The 19,434-nt window shown below is 27.0% G+C and overlaps 2 protein-coding genes across 2 annotated transcripts in view; both read left to right on the forward strand.

The window, feature by feature from the left end:
- Positions 1–300: 300 nt before the first annotated feature.
- Positions 301–18,906, forward strand: LOC136087145 (uncharacterized). Its single transcript, XM_065809652.1, has 11 exons — positions 301–346; positions 10,344–10,511; positions 10,832–10,995; positions 11,571–11,681; positions 12,578–12,724; positions 14,900–15,060; positions 15,228–15,476; positions 15,704–15,959; positions 16,130–16,305; positions 18,698–18,772; positions 18,851–18,906. Exons 1-11 carry the CDS (start codon positions 337–339, stop codon positions 18,861–18,863), a joined length of 1,530 nt encoding a protein of 509 aa, XP_065665724.1. The 5' UTR covers positions 301–336; the 3' UTR covers positions 18,864–18,906.
- The window catches only part of LOC136086770 (uncharacterized), a 41,279-nt gene continuing 40,720 nt past the window's right edge, over positions 18,876–19,434 (forward strand). The window contains exon 1 of the mRNA XM_065809252.1: positions 18,876–19,012. The gene's annotated coding sequence lies outside the window, so the exon portion shown is untranslated. The remainder of the gene's footprint in view (positions 19,013–19,434) is intronic.

Consider the following 19,434-nt stretch of genomic DNA (forward strand, 5'->3'; position numbering starts at 1 on the left):
AATGTAGAAAACTATTTGCGCTAAGTTTTTTATCAATGTGATTTCCAATAACCATCACGTGATGTTTCATAACCTATAATCGACTTGTTTTTAAAGTCTTAATATGAAACTTGTTCATAAAGTTACAAGCGTTAATATTTTTTCGCCTTTTTACTTGTTTTATATCTGCTTTTATTACGTATTTAATAAGTCAAACTTGTTTGTTTTTTTGACAAATATAAACATCTATGTAAACTAATTAAGTTTTGTTTACTAATTTAAATACTCAGTATAAATCATATTTTGAAACATATTGATATCGTGATTCAAATAAACTCAAGTGTTGAAAAATGTTATATGTTATACGGTAAATAAATAACATTCTTATTTTGTATTTTATAATTAGTAATTAAATATATATACATTTTATTTTTTAATTTTCAAATAGTCCTTGGTATTTTTTTTATTAATTAACTTTTACGAATAATTTTTAATGGGTGAGTATTGCTTTTAGTAATTTTAAATATTAGTGTTGCAATTGGTCGTTGACTTGATCTCTTTTAGATAAATGTAATTATTATTTATCAATTCCTCTTTACAGAACTATATCTTATTTAAAAATATGTAATGGTTGTTCAGACAAAGTAGAAACAGATTTTGTAGACAAGGCCGACGACACAAGTTCAGTATCGGATTGAGACTTTTCTGGGCCCGGGGCTATTTAAAAGTAGGAGGCCCCACTCCACTAAACAACGACAAAAATGAGTAAAACAAAGACTTTCTTAATAACGCTATCACTGATATATATATTTATATACAAATTTTATATTTATTTTATTGAATTAAGTTGATTGATTTTTTTCTGCTTTTCTTCCCCGCAAACTCTACAATCACATCGCTGAAATCCAAAGTTTCTAATAATTTTGACTCAATAGTTAATCTTGTTATATTACTTAAACGACTATGGACAATTGTTGATCGGTGCATGTTCTTAACTCTTTTAAGAGTAGAGAATGATCTCTCAGCCTCGCAATTTGTTATGGGAATAGTTAGAATCAAGCGATATGCTATATAAACATTTGGAAATACATCAATAAAATTGGTTTCAACAATCCAATTTAAAACATGCAGAGGAATCAATGTGTTTTCAGTCTCAGATTTATCTTTTTTATGCCAAAAAAAATTCGGAGGCTGCAACTTTAATAATGTTACAAATTGTTCTATTTCAAATATGAAACTATCTTCTAAATCATTTGAGTACACTTCTACAATTTTTTTCGCGCTAACTTGCAATTCCATGGTACTAATAGTTAACAGCTTCGATAGAAATCCAAATAACTTATTTACGTGGTTGTAACCATCACTTCTCATAGTTAATTGTGTCACAAGTTTGTCATTAATGACAAAAAATGTATTCACTCGAAACTTGTCGGATACGCTTAAAGAATCAACTTGGTTTTCTCCGTTGCTCAATTTTTTAATTACTTTTCTTTTGTTCTTATCCGAATAGTCTTTTTCAATAAACGAGCTAAGTTTTTTTGATTCATTCTCAAATCTCGTAAAGTTGTTTCGTAAGTTTTTTACAAAGTCAATTAGTGAAAGTAACATACTGCTTGCTGTATGCAAATCTAATTCAACTTTTTGAAGAAATTTGCTAACTACATTAAACCTCTTAAGTATGTGATGCCAAAGTACAGCCATGAATGCAAACTCTAGCTTAGTGATCTTATTTAATAAACACAAAGCTTCATGACGAGTATCAGATTTTTCTTCTGTATCCTCAGCTATATGACATAGCGCTGCATGAATCCCATCAAAATTTTCTACTAAACTTTTTGAAGCATCTGACCTACATGACCATCGTGTATCTGATAGGCGCTTGAGTGTAGCATGATTTTCTTTCAATAAATCCCATCTATGTGTTGAAGCTACAAAAAATGAATACAAACTCTGGAGAACGCCAAAATAGTTGATACAATTGATGCACTCACTGACACTGCACTGCCCTACTAGATTTAAAGAATGACCAGCGCAGGGGATATAAAAAGCTAATTCTATCCGCTCTTTTAAACGTGCCTGTAATCCAGAATATTTACCAGACATATTGCTTGCATTATCGTATGCCTGTCCCCGACAATTGGTTAAATCAATATCATATCTTTCCAGTAGATCTAAAATGTCAGTAATCAAAGATTTACCGTCGTGGCTTTTATTTTGTAAAAAACAAAAAAATCGTTCAAACACGTGGCCATTTAGATAATAACGAAATATCACAGAAAGTTGATCCACGTGAGAAATATCAGGAGTCGAATCTACGATAATTTCCCAGTATTTTGCTTTTTTTATTTCGGTAATAATGTGCGTTAAAACCTTTTGAGACATGATATCAATTAGCTCTCCGCAAATAGTTTCAGACAAATAATTTACATTACCTTTGCCTTTATTTGCAAAAGTGTCAATGTGTTGCTTTAAAACTGGATCAAATTGAGTCAACAGTTCTAACATGCCTAAGTAATTTCCGTTATTTGACGATCCTATAACTTCATTATGGCCTCGAAATGCTAAACCTCTTCCGGCTAAAAACGAATAACCGCTACTATTCTATTTAAGATTGCAGACCAATAATTAAATTCCCTTTTAATCTGGCTTACCATATATTTATCGACATGAGTATTTTGTTTTATGAATTCTATCCACTTAATCATACATTGAATATGTTCCTTGGTGTTTTCGTGGCCGAAAATAGTTTGTTTAGCTTTTTTCCAATTGTAAAAGCCACTTTTGACAAATACGTTGTTGTAATCGGTTGAAAACAACTTGCAAACATAACAAAATACACATCCAGTGGATTCAGAAAACATTAACCATTTTCGGTCACACTTTTCGCCATTATTCTTCACTTTTTCAAAATATTTAACCGAATAATATCTGTACTGGTTTTTGAACATCGAAGATTCTAAATTAGAGTCTTTATTTTGAAAAAAAGCATACCCCTTGTTTAAATACTTCATACGTTCATTTTCCTTTAATTGTAATGGTCATAAAGCAGGGTCTTCGCGTGGAATGGTATCTAGGAAAAAAAATTATGATAAATAAGCCTAATAAAAAAATAATAAGTGACAATTTATAGAATAAAAATATTAACTGCCTAAAAAGTAAATTGTTTGCTTAGCAGATGTTAGAGGTGTCATTAAAGATAGTAAAAATTGGAGTACCTGAGTCAAGCTCATTATTATGCATTGTAGATTCAACACTTTCAACTTCTTGAATTTCATTTGAAGGACCTTGGCATGCTACCTCATTTTCCGTGTTATTGTTTTCATCTTTTCTTTCATTGTTTTTATTATTATCTACAGTTTGTGGAAATTGCATATTAGTTTGGTTTGATGAAAAAAAATTTGTCATTTTCGGAAGTTTAGCTACCATTTCCTCTCTCTCTTTCTTCAATCTTCTTTTAGAAGCTCCACTTTCATATCTTTTTAGCATTTTAATTATAACTGTATAACCTGAAAAGTGTTAAACTGTTCTTTTTTTCTCTTTCACGAATTTAGCGCTTCAGCTATTAAATGCATTCGCACAAGAACTCTTATGTGCGGAAGTACAAAAGAATTGTAGAATTGCAATCGTTAATGCATTTTCAATAACAATATAATTATTCAAGTCATTAATAATTTTCCGAAGGGAATTGTTTTTGTAGCAATTTGTACAAATGTTACATTCAATTATTGCTATAAGCCGCTGCTACCAATCTAATAATTTTTTTTTGTAGAAGTAGTTGCGCTCGTTCCTTGTCAAAGACCGAAAAAAATATATAATGTAACGTTTTTGTTGAAAGTTATTTTATTTTTGTGCTTTTGTTTTCAGACAATTTAGTAAATTTAACTTTGGCTCTTTTAAGTTAATAAAAGATTAAATTTTCAGAGTTAATAAAAAGTTATTTACTTTGAATCGGGGCCGTTAAAATTGTGGGGCCCGATTCAAGCCTTCCCTAGCCCCCCCCTCCTTGATCCGCCACTGCACAAGTTTCTAAGTGGGCACAAAAGTCAATTTATAAAAAAATCCTCTATATCCTGGATTTTCTAAAAAAACTTTCTAGTCTAAATCTACTTTCTAATCTATTTTCTACAATAGCTATAACTATTATCTATCTATCAATCTATCTATCTATCTATCTATCTATCTATCTATCTATCTATCTATCTATCTATCTATCTATATATATATATATATATATATATATATATATATATATATATATATATATATATATATATATATATATATATATATATATATATATATATATATATATATATATATGTATATATATATATATATATATATATATATATATATATATATATATATATATATATATATATATATGTATATATATATATATATATATATATATATATATATATATATATATATATATATATATATATATATATATATATATATATATATATATATATATATATATATATATATATATATATAGATAGATAGATAGATAGATAGATAGATAGCTTTAACTGTATCTTTATCTAGAAATCTTCTTTCTAATCTCGCCTTGAACATAACATTGGAAAATAACTTAATTAAATCTTAATTAAAACTTAATTAAATTAGAACTCATGAACAATGAATTTGGCTTACACTGCAGCTGCTTCAATCAAAAGCCATTTCAAAAAAATCATTTGATAAATGCATTTCAAGGAAGTCTTTATCAGATGGCTTGATGGCAATAATGAACTTTGATAGAATCAGTTGCAGTTCAAGGGAATTTTTTGTTCTTGAAATCGATGTTTTAACTTTAAGTTATTTTTCAATGTTATGCATAACGCTAGAAATCTTTAATCTCTTTTTTTACTGAGTCGGATCAAATATTAATATTAAATCGTTTCAAATTATCACTTATAATATTTATAAAAAATTTTTTGAGCATCAAAATTAAACTCTTTTTCTTCAAACAATTTTTTAATTAAATAATAGTGTAATATTTTTACAAAAGTTGTTTTCTTTTTTAAGAAAATATGCGGACATTAAGGTGGTATACCCCTCAGAAATATCAAATTTTTCAAAAATTTTTTTGTTGTTTTATTTAATTTAAAACTTATCATAGAATCATATTCTGAAAACCATTTTTTAAAATTCAGTATGTAACTTGAGGAAAACAAACTTTACTGAACCTTACTTTTTAAAGCGCCCTTGACAACCTCCATAGCAACGGTTAAATTTTTACTTGGCCAAGAAATTCTTCCCAAATATAACTTTTGATACTGAGAAAAAGCTTGTTAAAATGAGTTAATAATTTATTTCTATTTTCCATTAATCAAAACATCTGTAAGATTAAAAGCAATAACTGGATTTCTCATAAATTTCTTCCAGAAGTTTTTTTAAAATGAATTGCCATCTTAAAGTTATACCTTATATATTATATATATATATATATATATATATATATATATATATATATATATATATATATATATATATATATATATATATATTATATATATATATTTTTAGTTATTATATATATATAATTAGTTATATATATATATAATTAGTTATATATATATATAATTAGTTATATATATATATAATTAGTTATATATATATATAATTAGTTATATATATATATAATTAGTTATATATATATATATATATATCTAGGCATCTGTTTATGTTTATATAATTTAAACCTTATACTTTTAATGGGTAGAGAACGTGTGAAATATGCTACTCAATACAAAAAGAAAAAAAGATTTCATGGAAATCAATATACTTTAAATAAAACAAATTCAGCAAATACTAGTCTTCTACTAACAGATTCACAGAGCTCAATAAATGTACCTTATTCGAAGGTAAACCCTATTAATACTTCTGCAAGTTCTAATAAAAAAAACATATGTGGATACAGAATAATTGATAGCACTTTATTAGTCATTGTTGTTCAGTTGTTATGTTGTCCAGAATGTAAAACTTGTCGACTTAATTTAGCTAAAAATGCAAAAAAAAAATTTGGACTTTCCAGCTCATTGTTTATATTCTGTAAATGTGGATTCAATCATGAATTTTTTACATCCAAGAAGTGAGGTTCTGAAAGTTGTAGAGCCTTTGATATTAACCAAAGGTCAGTTTAAGCAATGCGTTCATGTGGACAAGGCCATACTGGCCTTAAAAGATTCTGTTATCTTATGGATTTTCCACCGCCAATGACTAAAAACACATACATTAAAATTGTTCAAAAAATTGCTATTGAAGTTGAAGCAATTGCAGTAGAAACCATGTCTGATGCTGCACTTGAAATTATAAAAGCATTCCAACATACTACTGATGAATTCAATTTAATAAATAGCAGTGTTTCTTGTGATGGTACTTGGCAACGTCGAGGTTTTTCCTCATACAATGGTATTTATACTGCAACATCAATGATTACAGGAAAAGTTTTGGATTGTGAAGTATTATCCAAATATTGCAAACAATGTTTTTTGATTATAAAAAAAAAAAAATACAAACCCTGATGCATATAAAATGCTAAAAAAATACTCATTTTTGTAACCTCAACTATACTGGCCCATCCACCGGTATGGAGGTCGCTGGAGCAAAATCAATTTTTGAGCGATCTATTGAAAAATATAAACTTCGCTATACTGAATTTTGTGGTGATGGAGATAGTAAGACATTTTCATCTGTTGAAAGAGTGTATGGTGATACAATAGTTTTAAAATTAGAATGTGTTGGTCATGTTTAAAAAAGAGATGGCACACGATTAAGAAAATTGAAAAAGGAAAGGTGTCTAGGTGGTACAGGAAGACTTACTGATGCAACAATTGACAGATTGAAAAACTATTATGGAATTGCAGTAAAAACCAAAAATCAGTCTGTTTCATGAAATGCGCAGTGCTATACTTGCTTCATTGTTTCATGTTGCTTCCTCAAAAGAAAATAATTATCACACATATTGTCCAAACGGTGAAAAAAGTTGGTGCCAGCACAATGTTGATCGAAAACATCCCAATCAACCTTCTCTCTATAAACCTGGCCTTGGTTTGCCACGTGATATTATTGAGTTACTAAAGCCAATTTATAAAGAACTTAGCTCTAATGAATTACTTGCAAAATGTATGCATGGAAAAACTCAGAACCAAAATGAGAGTCTTAACATGATGATTTGGGAACGAGTACCAAAAACTAAATTTTGTTCATTGTTACATTTGAAATTTGCAACATATGATGCCATTGTAAACAGTTATTTCATTTTCTAGTATTCAGTTTTTAATCAAATTTTCAGCAATGATGTGTTTTTATATGATGTATGCAATCTGCTAAAAGTTAATTATAAAACATTTCAGAGTTTGAGATATTGCTGTTTCAGCACTAAAAATTTGCTGATTTAAAAATCTTCATTATCCGTGTAGTGCTACATGGAAACTAATAGTCAGATTTAAAAACTTTTGGCAGATTGCATAGATCAAACTGTTTTTTATCATTAGGCTAAGTTTTACTTTGAATACTCTATTAGAATCTGAGATATTTTTGATAGTGCGACGTGCATATTTTCCTTTATCTGCCATTTTAGGTGACTGTCATGACAACATAACCACCTGTAATTTTATAAATCGATTTTTTTTAATAACATCTTTCATAGGCTTAATTTTAATTTTGACTATAAGATTTCACTTCCAAGATAATTTTGAAGGGGGTATACCACCTTAAAATGACACACCCGCAACTCGGAAAATGACGAAGATTTTTGTTTTATTGCTAAAAAGTCAATTTTAATTGGCTAAATAACTATAATAGACTTAACTATGTTTTCAAGATTCACTTCTTAACGAAAACTTTTAATTAAACATTAACTGTGTTTTGGATGTCGTTTTATGTCCACCGAAAAATAAATATAATATATATTAGTTATTTAGAATTCAAAAAACATTTTACAACTATAAGCTATTCCTTTGCGAAACCGAAAGTTTAATAAAAACCCTGTAACCATTAGTTACATTAACTGGTTACTACATTTAATTAATACTGTTTTAAGTATGTCATAGAAACCATTTGGTCATTATCTTCAAGCGGTATTAAAACTGAATAAAAATTACCCAGGTATATATTTTATTTAAATACGTCTAGTTTTAGCGATTTTACCATAGGACTGGTTACACTTGATTACAGATAAATTTATTTTAATGCTTTTATTGAACTAGCAAATAAATATTTGTTAAAGTGTGCTGAATTTACTAAACTTTATTCATTTGTTGTTTTTTACTTTTTATATTTTTATAATCACCTAAAGAAGTGAATGTCATGTTATATGCAGATTTTAAAACTTTTTTTGTTCTATTTTTTGTTTTAAAAATTTTAATAAATAATATTAATGTAAACTTTTTTTTTTACTTTTTATTTTTTATTTTTTTTTTTGTAAAACTCAGAAAAACCGATTTTTGAAAAGAAGGAAAAACAAAAAAAAATATTTAGTAAAAACATTATTTAAACTTTAATATTTACAAGGAAGATAGTTATAGAGACGATCTGTTCCTTTTTTTTATTTTAAGTGTCTAATAATCTTTTCTTTATCTTTCAGATTCTTTTTCATTTTTTTTTTCTTTACTTTTTTTTTTTTTTTTAAACTTTTGGAGAGGCTATGCAAATTTTTGTTAAGAAAGCTCATACAGTCTTTTAAAATCAAACTCTTCGAAGCTGTAAGTTTATTAACTTTGAACATTTATTATCTCTTTCTTTGATTATTTGTTGGATTATTTATTCTCAAATAAATTTACAAAAAAGAAATCTAATTTAATTTGCATAAACCTCTTAATAGAACAAATCAAGAATTTTAATTGAACAGTGCTAAAACGAACAAATTGAATAAAATATGCTTGATGTTTCAGGATATATCTTTTAAATTTTACTAATTCACATAAATGAAAAAGCAAATATGAAATTATATAGAAAAGATTACATGGAATTAGCAAAAGTAATTCATTACTCTTCCAGCTATTATTTCCTAGTATAATTTTTCCACTATTTATAGTAAATATTTTTATTTCTATTTTATGAAAAGTCAACATATTTTGTCTTTGTTGACAAATATAAATATATAAATAAACATTTTAAATTTGATTTATTAATATTAAAGTCCCAATATAATTTATTCAACTTAATGAATTCATGATTCAAACTCGAATGTTAAAAATTTTTTAAACGCTATAGGGAGGATAAGTTTCTCAATTTGTAGATATATAAGTGAAATAATTCTTAATTTGCATCGATTAATATAAACTAATTTTTAAAGTTTACATAATTTGTTATTGAATAAACTTTTGATGTGAAAATGTTTTTTTTTATTTATTTCACTTGATAGAGTGACAATATGTCGTTTGCCTGATCTCCTTTAAACAAATGTAATTATTTTTTATTCATCAATTGTTCATTAATTGACAATATTTTATTTTGAAGTTTAGAATAGTTTTAACTTAATATTAACCATAATGCAGCTTGGTTAAAGTTTCATTGCAGAGCATTTCTTAACAGATCTTAACTAAAATGGCTTTTGATATGAACACTTGCAGTTTTACAAATTTCAATTAATTATTAGGTAAATATTTGAAAAAAGGTTTGAAACTAACAAATATAATATTATAATCATAATATTGTCTTATAGTTGTCATATAAGAGAAGGTGGGGTACAGTCATATAGGGGAAGGTGGGGTACAGTGAATAAAAGGCATTTATTCAAAGATTACAATTTATTTATCCTGATAATGTAGGTTAGCGTTACATTAGATGACTCAAAACGCGAAATGCGAAACACAAAAAAACACAGACCTAGAAAGTTTTTATATGCTAATACGCATACGTTTAAAATGGAAACTTTATTTTGGAATCATCGCGCCAAATATTTTTTAAAACGAGTTTCGCTGGCTTTTTTAACAGTTTACCAAAATTCGTTTTTTATAAGTTTTTGAATCATTCTTCAAATCAAAATGAGTGAAGATAGTTCTTCTCAAAATTTGGAAGATTCATTGGGTAATTTTTTCATATAGTTTCATCTTTTTATTTAAAGTTTAAATCAAGAAAATTTGAATGTGGATATATGTACCAGACTGTTCACATATAATGGTTTTTAAAAACCATTATATGTGAACAGTCTGGTACATATATCCACATTCAAACTTTCTTGATTTAAACTTTAAGGATTCAGTAATGCTGTTTGTTATAAAATTTTATAACAAACAGCATTACTGAATCCTTAATTGTTTTTCAGTGATGGAATATTATAAGAAAATAATGCAAGATTATTTTATGTTTTTTACAATTAAGTAATTGTTGCTTTGCCTATTTCTAAATAGATTCTCATCCAATCACTGCTGCAGTTTCAAACCAGGCTTCAGATTTAGAAATTAAGCACATTTTATCTACATATGCAGATATTTGCGCAAAAATTAAAGAACATGAAATTTTGCTCACAGTGCATTATGTTGTAGCTTTCAAAAAAGTAATGGAAAAAAATATTGAAGGTTTGAATTACTTTTAATGCCTAATTTATTACTAGAATTACTTTTTTATTTAAATATAAGATAAATAGTTGTATCTTAAATCTGTTTTGTTTTTTAAATTATTTTCAATTTTAAAAAATCATTAAACAATAGCCTTTATTATTAGTTTAATTAATTGCTTAAACAATTAGCATATTAACTTACTGGTTTCAAAGTTAATAAGTTAATAGTAGAGCTAAGTAGAGCGAGTTTTCATTTGCACTGATGTATTTATATTAAAAACCTTAAAAGTAAACAATTAGGATTAAGTTTTATATTTCAATTTGATTTATTTAATGAAGATGTAATGAAGAAAAATCACAAGGTGTATTTTGAGCATAAAGATTATCCCTACTCAGGAATACCCTTCATTTTTTCGTCATCCAGTATTCTTGAATGCCAGCATGGAAAAGACAAAGGTTGTGTAGCAAAGTCTAAGTACAGAGAGAAAAAAAATCAAGAAGCTGTAAGTGTAATTTCTTAGGCAATAAAACTGAGGTTGTTACAGTGATACTGCTCTAATTTTTTTGCAGTTAGTAATATTAATACACAAATTTTTATATACTCATATTTTAAAACTATTTGGCCATTGTTATATGTATATATATACACTTTTTTTTATAATGAGAAACAAAGCAAACGTGTTAGTAATAAAAAGTTTCTTATTTTAAGGGTACTTTTTTTAAAAATCTAGTAGTAAAAGTTTCTTAAATTTCTGAAGTTTTTATCTATAATCGAATTGAATTTTATTAGATTGATTTTGCAAATTAAATACTCATTCAAACTGTTGTTCTCCATTGTAGATAATACTAACTTGAGGAAATTGAGTCACTATGAGGAAATATTCAAGGAATTCTTAAATAAGTTTCTTATTGAAAAGTAACTCAGTATTAAAACTTCCTTAAGATTTTGAGGCTCATAGTACTAGTTTCTAATAAACTGGTTTCTTATTAAAAAAGATGTATATATATATATATATATATATTATGTTTCATAAATTTATATAATATTATGCTCCATAAATTTATTTCTAACGCACAGACAACAGATCATTCTTGCTTCAAAAAGCGAGTTGCTTTGCAGGATACCAAAAAATTTGATTGTCCGGCCAAAGTTTCCACAAAAGAAATAGTTGAATTCCCTGAATTTAAGGTAATATAGTCCTTATGTGTGTGTGTGTGTGTGTGTGTGTGTGTGTGTGTGTGTGTGTGTGTGTGTGTGTGTGTGTGTGTGTGTGTATATAGCAGTATTTTCTGTTTAGCGAGCCTCTTTGCGTTTATGCAGTTTAACGCTCGTCCACATGCTTGCGAATTCTTCTGTCTGTGCTTATTTAAGTGTTTGCCAAAAAAATGTGCACATGTTTTTAAATTGCAACAAATCTTTTTTACATATTTTAAATAGTCATTAAAAAGCTCTAACAACATTCTTACATTTATTAAAAATTAAGTTTATCAATTACAGGGCTTAATTTAGTGGTCGGATATCAGCACATGAGGGGGCAACCAACCACTGTTAATTATTTTTGACAAAATAAACAGTGGTTGGTTGCCCTCTTTGCTAAGTCTTGGGAATGGTCCAGGAGGCCGCCGATGTCCAGTCACTAAATTAAGTCCTGCAATTAAAATTATTAACGCAATGTCATTTAATCTTAGTGCTATAAAATTGTTTTTTCGGAAAATTTTAAAAATTTTGCACGCTAAACAAATAATGACCGTCCGGCCAGCGCTTTTTCGTGCGATGTTGTTAAATTTCAAACGGAAATTTAACATTTTCAAATATATATATATATATATATATATATATATATATATATATATATATATATATATATATATATAAATATATATATATATATATATATATATATATATATATATATATATATATATATATATATATATATATATATATATATATATATATATATATATATATATATATATATATATATATATAGATACATAGATATATATTTATAGATAAAGATATATCTATTCAATATATAGATAGTCAATCTATTATAAAATATCAGTTTGTGTTCACTGTAGCTGGAGAGAGATTCTTCATATTTAAGAAGGGAAACGTCAAAAAAAGTCCATTCAGCTTTGGCTACTCAAAATAAGTTTATAACGATTAGAAAATATATCCTATTGTTACCTGGCATTTCCGTTCATAAAAACCACCTTATTAATGATGTAAGTAATACTTTTATACCTATCGTTTCAATGTAACAATTTTGAACTTGTTATTTTTGTTTAAAAGATGTTTTAACTTAATTTTGGCTGCATTTTTTTTCTCGTTTATTGACTTTATTGTAATATATATATATATATATATATATATATATATATATATATATATATATATATATATATATATATTATATATATATATATATATATATATATATATACAGCGGTGGCCAAAAATTAAAGACCACTCATTTTTTAGTTGGTTTCTTAATCTTTAAATTAAAATTAAGAAGATTCTAATTGACATATTTAATTTTTTTTTTAATATCTTGTTAATTAAAACATACGGATTAAAGTGGTATAATTTTTTTAAATCTAATTCTAATTAAATAGCGTTTAACTTATTAAAAAACTGATGAGTACTTATAAATCTTCTTTAAATAAATTGGACAAAATTTAACGACCACTTTCAAATCTTTAATTTGCACTTATTAAAAATAATAATCCATTATTTTTTTTAACTGTCTTAATTGCTTATTACGTTGGCTATAAAATAAAATGTCGAAACCTGAGTTTCGATATCAAATAAACAAAAAAGCAATAAGGATATAAAAATATTGCAAAAATGCGTGCAAAGATCGAAGAAAAAGACATACGCGGCTCTTGTATTAAAAGAAGAAGGCTATAGCATCAGAAAAATAGCAGAAAAGCTCAGAAGGTCTCACTCTTGCATTATTAACATAATTCAACAATACAAAGAGACCCGGTCAATTAATGATCGTCATAGGACTGGACGCAATAAAATTTCAAATGACCGTGATGTTCGCTCGTTAGTGAGATTAATGAAAGAAAACAGACAAGCATCATCTACAGTCTACGAAATGGACACTGTCAGATGGTCTTAAAGCAAGCCAAGGGTCCTCCACAATTTAAATTATTTATGGCGTACTGCTGCAAAAAAACCACGCTTAAATAAAAAACAAAAATTTGCCAGGAAAAAGTGGTGCAAACTACATAAAAATTGGTCAACAGATCAGTGGAGCCGTGTGGTCTTTAGTGATGAAATGAGCGTTGAGGTAGACAACAGAAAAGGTCGCGTAATGTTGCGTAGTCTTCCAAGCGAACGGTTCGATGAATCATGCATTTTGAAACGAACAAAACAAGGCAGTGGTTCAATAGGCATTTGGGCCTGTATGAGTGCCTGTGGAGTTGGCGTTTTTCATTTATTCGATGGTAGACTCAACAAAGAAAGGTACATCGAAATTTTGGAAAACTCGCTTATTCATAGCATTGATTTATGACAGTTGCAAGATGGATTTATTTTCCAGCAAGATAATGTGCCGTGTCATAAAGCGCATGTTGTTAGCGATTGGTTCAATTCTAATAAAATTCAAGTGCTTCCATGACCTGCCAATAGTCCCGACTTGAATCCAATAGAGAATTTATGGTCGTGGTATGATCACAAGCTTGGTAAAGAACAACTTTACAATTTGGAAGATTTGAAATCTTCTATCTCTCATCATTTGAAAAATGTGCCAGATGAAGTAATCAAAACTTTAATGAATTCACTGCCAGAACGAGTACAAGAGTGCTTGAAAACAAATGGAGGAACAACACGTTTCTAAATTATTTTTTTATTGCTTTTTGAAATATTTTTGAAACTGGTCGTAAAATTATGTCCAATTTTTTTTGCCGTTTATATTTTTTACTAGTCAGTTTTTTAATTTTTTAACATTATTTAAAAAAAAATTATAAATTCTTTTATAATAAATATAAAATACAATAAAAATTCTTTCTAAAAACGTTTTTTTTTTTTGATACCTTTTTCCAAAATAAAATTATACTAAGGTTAAAAATAAATTTAAAAAAAAAATGAGTGGTCTTTAATTTTTGGCCACCGCTGTATATATATATATATATATATATATATATATATAGATATATATATATATATATATATATATATATATATATATATATATATATATATATATATATATATATATATATATATATATATATATATATATATATACATATATATATATATTTATATATATATATATATATATATATATATATATACATAATATATACATAATATATACATAAATAAATATATATAAATATTATATATATATTTATATATATATTATTTATATCTATGTATATATATAGGCGGCAGGTCTTAATCAGCCTTTATCTAAAGAAATTGTTAAAAAAATTGTTGAACTTATTAAAAACGGAGTCAATTCAGTTCCAGAAATGAAACAACATCTGAGTGACTTTGTTAACGTGGAATTTAACTCAAAAATCATTCCAGAGAAATCAAAAAAACGGTTTTTCCCACGGGATGAAACAATCGCTAATCATATCAAGAAAGCTAGACTAAATCTCCGTAGATCCATGATAGATCAAGAATGTCTGCGTGACAAGATCAATGAATGGAAGCTTTACTTTCCAGATGCAGAGATAATATTTAGGCCTAAAGGAGAATGCAATCCAGAAAGCAATATTCTATACTTAAAGATTCTTTTTTGTTTGTGTATCAAGATGCATGGCAACAAAGGTTATTGTCTCGATATGGGAACGAGCTTGCCTCTCTGGATGCAACATATCGTACAAATCGAAATGCTCTTCCTCTTTTTTTTCTTGTTGTTAAAACGAACGTTGATTATCAAATTGTTGCTATTTTTGTTTGTGAAAATGAAACAACTGATGCAATTACAGAAGCGTTGATGTGCATTAAAGAATGAAATCTCTCATTTAAACCAACTTTTTTTTTTACGGATTACAGCAACGAAGAAATAAATTCACTTGAATCTTTTTTCCCAGGTATAATTTTTGCTAATCTTTTTTTATATGTACCAGCAGTGATTATTATAATGAACTAAATTCTAATAAAGATTGAAAATGTCCAATCTTATTTCATATTTGATGGAAATAATAATGTTAAAATTTTGAAGATTAACAAATGATTCATTTGCTAGGAACATATTTGCAGGTACATATTTGTGATTTTCATCGTGAACAAGCTTGGGAACGGTGGCTTTCTAAATCTGTGAATGGATGTTGCTTGGTGAAAGATAGAGTTAAAGAAAAACTTCATGCTATAGCATATGCAAAAACCAAAGAAATTTGCCAAAAAGAGGTTCATGAGTTAGAAGAGTCACACGAGTGGAAAAGTTACCCAAAATTATCAGAATATTTGAAAAACACTTGGTTATGTATTCAAAAGGTTAGTTTTAATTTGATTGAGAATTTTAAAATTGTTTTTTTCTGCATTATAGAGATTACTTAATGCATCTTACTAACTATATAATAATCACTAAGATACATTTATTTTCTTTTGATTATTGAAAAATAAAAAAAACAATTTAATAGCTAGTAACCAATTTTTTATTTCAGAGATGGGTGTTTGCCTACAGGCAAGATCGTCTCTTGTTGAATGTCAACACCAACAATGGCATTGAAAGACAGAACCAATCTTTCAAATACAGTTTCCTAGAAGAAAGAAAAAATTCTTCAATAACATCTATGCTAACCATTTGCATTGAAGAATTCCTCTTTCACAAATATGACAGGTTAGTTTATAGTGCAGGGTTCATATATACTGAAAAATGATTGAATAAAAGTGCAATAGCAGACCTTATTTTAAAAGGTTAAGCGCATAGTGATTTACCTACAAGTTATAGCATTTGGTTATAGATTAACAGTTTCATTTTAAACAAAGTGGAATAAAGAAAAGTGTAAATTTTTGTATGTAAATAAAAGTTCTAAAAAGGTAATTGGGTACATTTAAAAAATATGTATATGGAATAAAATAAATTTGAATATATCATATCCCTGCTTGCTAATAAGTAATAGCGCTAAAAACTGCAACAGTTACAAATAGCAAAATCTGAACTAAATTTCTAAAAAATGTTTATTCTTACCTACAATATATAACAGTTTATTTATTTTGGAAAAAGTATTTTTTTATATGACATTGTAATAATTAATGTTACATTTAGCTATTGTGATAAAAACTAAATGGCGCATACATCATACAAAAAATACAATAAAAACATACCTGAATATTTAATTGATCGTCCTAAGCCTTTAGTCAAACATTGCATAAGATTAATAGATAAGTTACAAGGTGTTAACCTGCAAGGTATAACTTCTTTAACAGAAAGACTTTACAATGTTGCTTCGTTTAATTCAAATAGTAGAGAAATATATCAATGCTACCTTGGTGATGCTGTAAATTTTCCAACTTGTTCTTGTCCTAGTTGGTTCAATTCTGTATATCCATGCAAACATTTCTTTGGGATTTTTCTTAAAGAAAATCTCTCTTGGTCTGCATTTGGTACATCGTACGCTAACTCACCCTATTTCACATTAGATTTGTTGACTATGGAAAATGCACTTGCTGATTCAGCTCAAGAATTTACTCATTCCAGCAAAATTTTGTTGCAAAATAATCTTTTAACTCATGCAACACCACTGCAAGATCTGGCAATAGAGTCTAGTGTGCAAAGAGATAGTAGCGTTCAGTTAATGAAATAATAATGCCCTTGGTTATACTGAGCTAAATTCTGAAGTACAAGTCAATCATCACACATGTGAAAAATGTCGCGAGCTTTTAAATGAAATCAGACAGTTAACTTATTTATGCAGCTGTCAAAAAGCTGTTGATAATTTATTTGATGGGCTTAACCAACTTAAAACAAACTTGGTAAATAGTCTGCCAGCAGAACAAGGGATTTTGTTACGTCCAGAAAATATGCCTGATATTTGGCACAAGCCTCAATCAAATTTGCCAAGACTTTGTGAGCTACCATTAAGACGTTGAAAAAAAAAATTTTAATTGTTGAAACATCAAAGCAACAATGATTAAATTGTCAAAGATTACTATTATTGCGTGGTCAAACAACGCGCCAAATCGCACGCCATTCCCGTCCAAGCTTGTATAGCCATTAGTGAAATTGGTTTAAGTCATTAGGGTTATCTTATATGTATATATACATTTTTCCTTGGATCGTGTATGTTGACTTTCAATGATAATATGTGTGTGTGTGTATATTTATATATGTATATAAATATATGTATATATATATATATATATATATATATATATATATATATATATATTTATATATAAATATATATATGTATATAAATATATGTATATTTATATATATATATATATATATATATATATATATATATACATATATTTATATACATATATAAATATACACACACACACATATTATCATTGAAAGTCAACATACACGATCCAAGGAAAAATGTATATATACATATAGAACGAGTCCAACCTATTAACTGTTTGCAGGTTTGTCTATCATTACGTTTGTAGCATCCTGTACATATGCAAAAAATATATAGATTAAAGATATAGTTAAACACTTGAGTAAATAAGTACTCATATGTGTTGATAAATGAAGTACTTGAATGTTTAATGTTCCAACAAAAACAATTGCAAATCAGTTTCTTTACATTGCATTATAAAAAATTCAATATTACTATAATAGGAGAAATTACTATATTGCTAAAATTATTATAGTTTATTATGTTATAATTATTATTTAATATAGTACTTTATAATATATAGTAATAATAATATAAACTTTATAATATATATAGTAATAGTTGTATTACATTATAAATTAGACAAATGTTATGAATTAATTATATTTTGGTGTGCTGAATTTTGGCTCAGTAGTTGGTAGATTTATAAATTTATAGAAATTATAGACAAAAACAAAACAAAATGATTGCAAAAGTTATCATATTATAGTAATTTAGTAATGTAGTAATTTATCCTATTGTAGTAAGTTATCATTATAAATTTTGCCAAAATTACTCACACACATAATTAATTCATAACATTTGTCTAATTTATAAAGTTATGCAAATAAATTCATAGACTAATAAAATAGATTGTCTCTTGCTTAATAAGTATTTTAGGTTTATGCATTTCTGCATCAGGGATCAACCCATCAGATCAGCCCAGGCCTGTTTTGGTTCCTATTCACCTGTGTGGTAAAAATTCTTTCTTTCTTGCTATTTATCTTTTTCTAAGTGTTTCTGCTTCTAATACTAGTTTTCTGTTTATTTTAGCTCGTTTATTTAGCCAGTGATAATTAAAAACAGGTTGCGTCAGTTTTAAAAATCACAGTGTAAAAAGAAATCCTAAAATAAACTCTCAGTTCATCACTATGAATGTCAATGTGTTTAAAGTTGAATGAACGCATGTAATGCTTTGAACCTGCAACTTCAAAGGTATCCAATTTAAAACTTTTCCCAATGAAATTTAAATAATAATTATATAAATTATATATATTTATTTCTGTGTGTATTTGTGCATGCATACATATTTATTTATATTTGTGTGTGTGTATATATATATAACTGATATTGCGGACATTAGTCAGTAATATGACGTCACGCTGATTTAGGGATAGGCGAGGGCTTCAGTATATACATCGACTGATTTAGGGAGAACTCGCAAGGGACTTGATAACACATCGAAGGGTTTGGGTTAGGGCATGGATCAATTTATTTTCATTATTCTTCCTTTTCCCTCTTCATTTTCTACTAAATGTTACTAAAAGAAAGGTAAGCAATTTTATCACGTTTTGCTTACCTATACATGAAAATCTATTTTAGTTTAGAAAAAGACTGAAGAAAAATTAGATTAAAAA

Source organism: Hydra vulgaris, chromosome 11 (genome assembly GCF_038396675.1).
Source record: "Hydra vulgaris chromosome 11, alternate assembly HydraT2T_AEP".
Lineage (NCBI taxonomy): Eukaryota > Metazoa > Cnidaria > Hydrozoa > Anthoathecata > Hydridae > Hydra > Hydra vulgaris.